This window comes from Homarus americanus, unplaced genomic scaffold (assembly GCF_018991925.1).
Source record: "Homarus americanus isolate GMGI-L3 unplaced genomic scaffold, GMGI_Hamer_2.0 scaffold46583, whole genome shotgun sequence".
Classification (NCBI taxonomy): Eukaryota; Metazoa; Arthropoda; class Malacostraca; order Decapoda; family Nephropidae; genus Homarus; species Homarus americanus.
In genome coordinates, this window is record NW_024731675.1 from 2,339,183 (window position 1) to 2,346,682 (window position 7,500).

The 7,500-nt window shown below is 42.9% G+C and overlaps 1 protein-coding gene across 1 annotated transcript in view; it reads left to right on the plus strand.

Moving 5' to 3' along the window:
* LOC121867655 (synaptogenesis protein syg-2-like) overlaps positions 1-5,854 on the plus strand; it is a 10,062-nt gene extending 4,208 nt beyond the window's left edge. Inside the window, exon 5 of the mRNA XM_042367671.1 lies at positions 5,847-5,854. Within this exon, the coding sequence (XP_042223605.1) occupies positions 5,847-5,854 (8 nt within the window). The remainder of the gene's footprint in view (positions 1-5,846) is intronic.
* Positions 5,855-7,500: the final 1,646 nt, after the last annotated feature.

A 7,500-nucleotide genomic window follows, 5' to 3' on the forward strand; every position in this document is an offset into this window, starting at 1 on the left:
TATATATATATATATATATATATATATATATATATATATATATATATATATATATATATATATATATATATATATTACATTAGTCATCCTTCACAATGGACCACCAACCCAAATATTTTATAATAACATTAATCTTCCACGGTAACGGTAAACACGGTGTTGGTGTACAGTACAACGATGTATATATTCCTTAATAACAAAGACTAACAGATAAAGTGAAAGTAAGAGTCCAATTGGACATTAAATATGAATTTCTGTTATGTAATGTATTGCGTTATGTAGTGTTAACAATTTATGTGACTTATTGTAACTCGCCATAAAGTAACACGTACGAGTTTATATGTAAATAAGAACCTTTTTCTCCACTTAATAAATGTTTATTATTTATTACTGTATAAATTTATTATTATAAAATTATGTGATGAATATTTATTATATATAAGAGGAAGATTAATGTTAATTAATGTTATTATAAAATATTTTGGTTGGTGGACCATTGTGAAGGGTAACTAATGTAGATAGATAAACATTAGTCTGAGGTGTTTACTGTGTTTATATACATCTCACATCACCAGTTAGGAGGAAAACGTTAACGTAGGAACCTTTGAGACTCAGGGTACCTAGTCACTGTGAATATATACCCTTCCAAATGGCGGTATTTTCACAGGGTCTGAGATGTAAACAAGATGGATGGGGCCCCTGTACCTGTGAAGGATTCTAACAATGTACAGCCATCACCTCTCACACGGACTGAGATCACGGGAGGAAGAAAGATGGAGGTGGAGAGGGGGGGAAGAGTGATGGAGAAAGAGGGAGAGGAAGAAAGATGAGAGGGACAGAGGGGAGAGAGAGAGAGAGGTGGTGGACGGTTAGGGTAAATGTATGTATGTATTTATGTATGTATGTGTGTGTATGTATGTATGCATGTATGTGAGTGTGCACTAATACACGCACTGTATGCATGTATGATGATAACCAAATTAACCAATCAGGCAGCATCTGTGACGTCACTAAGGGGGAAGGATCCAATCAGCCACTGTATTAGTGGTAATGACGACGGCAAAAAGAATAATAATAATAATAATAATAATAATAATGATAATAATAATAATAATAATAAAAACATCAACAACAAGAGAAAGAAAAATATAAAAAACAGACAAACAGAGAGACAGACAGACAGATACACTCGATAATCTCAATATGTCCTCAACTCTTTTACAAAAACCAAAGTGAGACAATACTAAACAATGGAAGAGGAGGAGAGAGAGAGAGAGAGGGAGAGGAGAGAGAGAGAGAGAGAGAGAGAGAGAGAGAGAGAGAGAGAGGAATAAGTAGGTCGAGGCGAAACAAATTATTGGTTTGTTGTTCAAGAGTTTTGTTCAAGTAATTTGAATACATAACGTAACACACACACACACACACACACACACACACACACACACACACACACACACACACACACACACACACACACACACACACACACACACACACACACACACACACACACACACACCATTTAAGTAACATCCTGTGGTATAAGTGTTGAGTAAGTGTTTTATAAGTGTGCTTTGAGTATTGGTATGATTTTCAAAAGTAGGTACTTAAATAACCCTTATATATGGGTGGGTGACTGCTGTTTCACTTGGAGAGAGAGAGAGAGAGAGAGTCTTGAGTGGGAGGGCATTCTCCACTCTCATTTCTCCTCCCTCCGTACTCTGATAATATGCTTTTGTCTTCAAGATAAGACTAAAAGTGAATGAGAGAGAGAGAGAGAGAGAGAGAGAGAGAGGTCAGAAGATCAAAGTGAAGTGTAGTGGCGGAGATCCAAGTGAGAGGGAGAGGAGAGGAGAGGAGAGGGAGAGGAGGAGTGAGAGGGAGAGGGAGAGGGAGAGGGAGAGGGAGAGGAGGAAGAAGAGGAAGGTGAAGAGGGAAGGAAGATGGAAAGTTAGAAGGTAATGGTTAGTGTGTGTGTGTGTGTGTGTGTGTGTGTGTGTGTGTCTGTGTGTGTGTGTGTGTGTGTGTGTGTGTGTGTGTGTGTGTGTGTGTGTGTCTGGTGTGTGTGTGTGTGGTGTGTGTGTGTGTGTGTGTGTGTGTGTGTGTGTGTGTGTGTGTGTGTGTGATCGGTCTACAAATTTTTAACAAGTTTTTCAATACAAAATTCTAAGTTGAAACTTTTAATATCACCGTTTTATGAGATGTTGTTGTTGTTGTTGTTGTTGTTGTTGTTGTTGTTCTTTCTGATGTGTTTGTTTTTGCATTTAACAATTTTTTAATGTTGATCCTAACCTAACCTAAAAAGTAAAGGAAGAAAAGAGAGAGAGAGAGAGAGAGAGAGAGAGAGAGAGAGAGAGAGAGAGAGAGAGAGAGAGAGAGAGAGAGAGAGAGAGAGTCCCCCCACAAACAGGTGTCCGGGAGTAGAAGGGAGGAGGGGGGGAGGCGTAATTACAGGTGTGTTGTGAACGATCAGCTGATGTCATGTAAACAAAGATTAGCTGTTACATTTACCTGGACTAGACTCATATCCTGTGTGTGTGTGTGTGTGTGTGTGTGTGTGTGTAAATGCTGATGTATGTAAGTATATCTCTGTGTGTGTAGATATGTGACCGTATTACATAATGTATACATGAGAACAAAAACACTTTATAAACATATATAAAAACAAACCTTAGGAAAAACACCAAAATATTACAAATATATAAAAACATGAATTTCCCGCCAAAAATAAGTAAACAAAACACGAATTTCCGCCAAAAGGTGTAAAAACGAATTTCCCGCCAAAATGTAAACAAAACACGAATTTCCGCCAAAAAATGTAAACAAAACACGAATTTCCCGCCAAAAACCCCCACCCAGCTGATCACCTCGTCCGAACATATGCTCGAGGTATCAGTCCACAGCTTCGGCTTAGTATTATTGAGAGAAAAAAAAATAAATACCCACTTTATCCCACGACACACATACAACCTATACCATATTACATGCTTACAACACACAATTACACCCGTGGATTGAGTGACAGGTTGTATTTTGGGTAGTTTTTCGAACAGTATTAACAGGCGAGTGTGTGGGAATCCTGATTAGCTTTCACGTCCCTGAAAAAAAATTCACGATATTTTTCCCGGCAATTTTTTTCTGGCGTTTATATCTTGATAAATAAAACCAAAAAGAGAAAGGAGAGAGAAAGAGAGAGAGAGAGAAAGAGAATGAGTGTGTGTGCTCGGAATTGAGAGAGAGAGAGAGAGAGAGAGAGAGAGAGAGAGAGAGAGAGAGAGAGAGAGAGCTACACACCCCCTTCGCCACATTGTAAGTCAGTTAATGCTTGAACCGGTAATTAATATCCAGTTGTATATAGCGACCCTCCGGGCTACACCCAGCTCTCTCTCTCTCTCTCTCTCAGCAAAGGATGGATGGACGGAAACGAGAGAGAGAGAATGTGTGTGTGGAGAAAACGATAGACAGACAGACAGACGAACGTACACAGCAATAACAACGACAAGAAACAGCAGAATGTGTGTGTGTGTGTGTGTGTGTGTGTGTGTGGTGTGTGTGTGTGTGTGTGTGTGTGTGTGGAACAATAGTATATGAAGTGCTATTGTGTGTGTGTGTGCAGCTATTGAGTCGTTCTCCGATACTAGCTTGATAAAGAGGTCCTGGTGAAGAGGAGGAGGAGGAGGAGGAGGAGGAGGAAGGAGGAAGAGGAAGAAGAGGAGAAAGCGGAGAAGAAAAAGGAAAGTAAAATGGGATAGAAAGAAGAAGGAAGGGGGAGGAATGGAAGGAAGGAAGGAAGGGGGAGGAAGGAAGGATGGAAGGAGAAGGAAGGGAAGGAAGGAAGGAAGGAAGGAAGGAATGGAAGGAAGGAAGGAGGAAGGAAGGAAGGATGGAAGGAAGGAAGGAAGGAAAGGGGAGGAATGGAAGGAAGGAAGGAAGGAAGGAAGGAAGGGGAGGAAGGAAGGATGGAAGGAAGGAAGGGGAGGAATGGAAGAGGAAGAGGAAGAAGGAAGGGAAGGATGGAAGGAAGGAAAAACACACACAAACAGACACAAACAAATAAATATATCACACACACACACACACACACACACACACACACACACACACACACACACACACACACACACACACACACACACACACACACACACACACTAGCCTCAGGGTCAATTTGCTACAGATGTGGATGTGATGGAGGCACCAGAGTTGCCAGTGAGTAAATATAAAACTGATTAAGACAGGTAATGAATATCTGTTGTTGTTGTTATTGTTGTTGTTGTTCGAGGACATATCACGTGTTGGAGTTTATGAACAAGAGCCTGTGGTTAATACAAAACGCTGGGTTGAAATAACAGAGGCGACAGATGTTCATTTTATACTGGGGAGAGAGTGGGGGAGGAGGAGAGGGAGGAGGAGGTAGGAAAAGTGGGAGGAGAGAAAGAGAAAGGAAATTAAGAGGAGAAAGGAGGGAGAGGAGGAGAGGTGTGAGAAGGAAGAAATAGGGAAGTGTGATGAGAAGAGAGATGAGAGAGTGGAGGAGAGGCAGTATGGAGGAGAATACTATCCAAACATCACCTGAACAAACCCACATTAACTATTATAATCTCTAGGGTCATATCGTATAAAATTTCACTACAACAACAACAATAATAATAATAATAAACCTATTCTATCGTACAGTATATTAAAGCTTCCATCATCACTACAACTTACGGTGACATTTTTATAGTAAACAAGAAACAAAATCCTCACGATAAAATAAACAACATTCAAGATGGCGGTGTTGACAAGATCAGCTGATAAAGTGTTCGTGTGCTGAGACGTCCCACGGAACCCATTATATATTATCATGTATTAAACTCTATATACATTATCTACACAAATTATACACAAAAATATATAAATTGATGTTAGGATAAATATATATAGATTTATATTTGATGGGGATATATTTAATAGTATTTTAATAACAGTGGATGAACGAATTCGGACACCAGCTCTGTTGACATTCGATCGAAAAATTATCTTCTTCGGGGTAAATATTTCTTCTTTGATTCATGATTTTTTGAGATTAGAATGGGAGGTGAGGAGGGTGAGGAGGCAGGGGGGGCAGAGGGTGGGAAGGTAGAGGTAAAATATAACCAATATATGACCTCGGTGATATTGATGGCGTCTGCTGCTGTATATATCAGGAAGGAATTAAGTCAGGGCGGCCATTGTTCCCGCCTCTTACAGTAGCTGTCGAGGAGAGGCGACGTATCGCCTCCTGTATAGTGGACCCTCTGTATAACGAACATCTAACGGACTTCTCTATATATAATCCGTTAAGTGGAAGGGGTCGTATGTAATGGAACCTCGATATAACGGGCTTTCATCTCTAACATACAGTTGGACACACACACACACACACACACACACACACACACACACACACACACACACACACAGTCTCCAAGTGTTTAAATTCCAGGTGTTAACAGCACCACAGAGGTCAGCCTTATCTTAATTGTTCCAGGCTGTGTGTTACCTGTCGACCTGCTCCTCAACCCAGCCACACCTAGCATGTGTAAATCGAGGTATAATAAACGTAAATCGTGGTATAAAGGCGTAAATCGTGGTATAATGAGTGTAAATTGAGCTATAATGAGTGTAATATTGGTATATGAACGTAAATCGAGGTATAATGAACGTAAATTGTGGTATAATGAGCGTGAATTGTGGTATAATGAAGCGTGGTGTGAATATAATGAGCGTGGTGTGGTATAATGAACGTAAATCGAGGTATAATGAGTGTAAATTGTGGTGTAAACAGTGTACATAAAATATTAAGACGCCATATTTGTTTGCAGGGGTATAAACAAACAAGTAAACAGAGAATAAACAAGGATAGTTACTGTATCTTCTTCCTTCCTTCCTTCTCTTCCTTCCTTCCTTCCTTCCTTCCTTCCTTCCTTCTCTTCCTTCCTTCCTTCCTTCCTTTCTTCCTCCTCCTTCCTTCTCTCCCTCCCTTCCTTCCTTCCTTCCTTCCTTCTCTCCCTCCCCTTCCTTTCCCTTCTTCCTTCTCCTCCTTCCTTCTCTCCTCCTTCCTTCTCCTCCTCCTTCCTTTCTTCCTTCCTTCCTCTTCATTACCCTTCCTCTTCCTCCTCTCTCATTCTCTCCTTCCCTGTTCTCTTTCACTCTCTCCCTTTCCTCTCTTATCTCCCACTCCCTCCCTCTCCCCTCCCACATTCCTCCCCACCTTCTTTTTCTCCTCCCCTTCCTCTTCCCAAATCTCCTCACCCTTCCCCCTCATCCTCCCTCACCCCTCCCTCCTCACCAACCCTCCTCACCCCTCCCCTCCACCAACCCTCCCCTCACCATCTACCCCTCCCCTCACCCCTCCCCTCATCCCCTCCCCTCCTCCCAGCCTCCCTCACCACCCCCTCCCCTCACCCCCCTCCCCTCAACCCCTCCCCTCCTCCTCTCCCTCCCCTCACCCCCTACCCCTCCCCTCCCCCCCCTCCCCACCCCTCACCCCCTCCTCCCCACCCCTCCCCTCACCCCCCCCTCCCCCCCCCTCCCCTCCCCTCCTGCCCTCCCCTCACCCACCCTCCCTCACCTCCCCCTCTCACCCTCCCTCCACCTACCCCTCCCTCACCCCCTCCCCTCACCCCCTCCCCTCCCTGCCCTCCTACCACCTACCCCCCCTCACCCCTCCTCTCCTGCCCTCCTCCCTACCCTCCTCCCCACCAACCCTCCCTCACCTACCCCTCCCTCACCCCTCCCTCCCCCACCTCCCCTCACCTCACCCCTCCTCCACCTACCCCTCCCCTCACCCCTCCCCTCCTCCACCCTCCCCTCACCACCTACCCCTCCCTCACCTCCCCTCAACCTGTAGGGTAGACCCACAAACATCTTCAGGTATGAAAACAATTTAAACTATTTTGTAATATTGTTAAATTTTCTTATGTAAACAAGCCAAAAAAAATAATATGAGGCCTGAGTAGCTTTTTTCCCTCTCTCTCTCTCTCTCTCTCTCTCTCTCTCTCTCTCTCTCTCTCTCTCTCACCATCGTTCATTCCTTCAACGTAATATTTTCGTTTTTTGAAAAATTTGCGACAAAAATACGTTCAATTAAAGACCAGACCACTTCCTGTCTGTCTGTATGTCTGTTCTGTTTCTCTGTCTGTCTTCTGTCTGTTTTCTGCTATGTCTGTTTCTGTCTGTTGTCTGTCGTTTCGTCTGTCGTCTATATTCGTCGTTCTGATGCTTCTATTTTGTTTCTCTGTCGTCTGTCTGTCTGTCTGTTTCTGTCTGTCTGTCTGTCTGTCTATCTGTCAGTCTGTCTATATGTCTGTTTCTGTCTATGTCTGTTTCTGTCTGTCTGTCTGTTTCTGTCTATGTCTGTCTGTCTATGATAACCTTACACCACGATAACACCCTCATCCCCATCTATGATAACAAATGATTCGTTCACCATTTGCATATTAAGTTCTCAGGCTCCAATATTCTTCCTCGTTACTT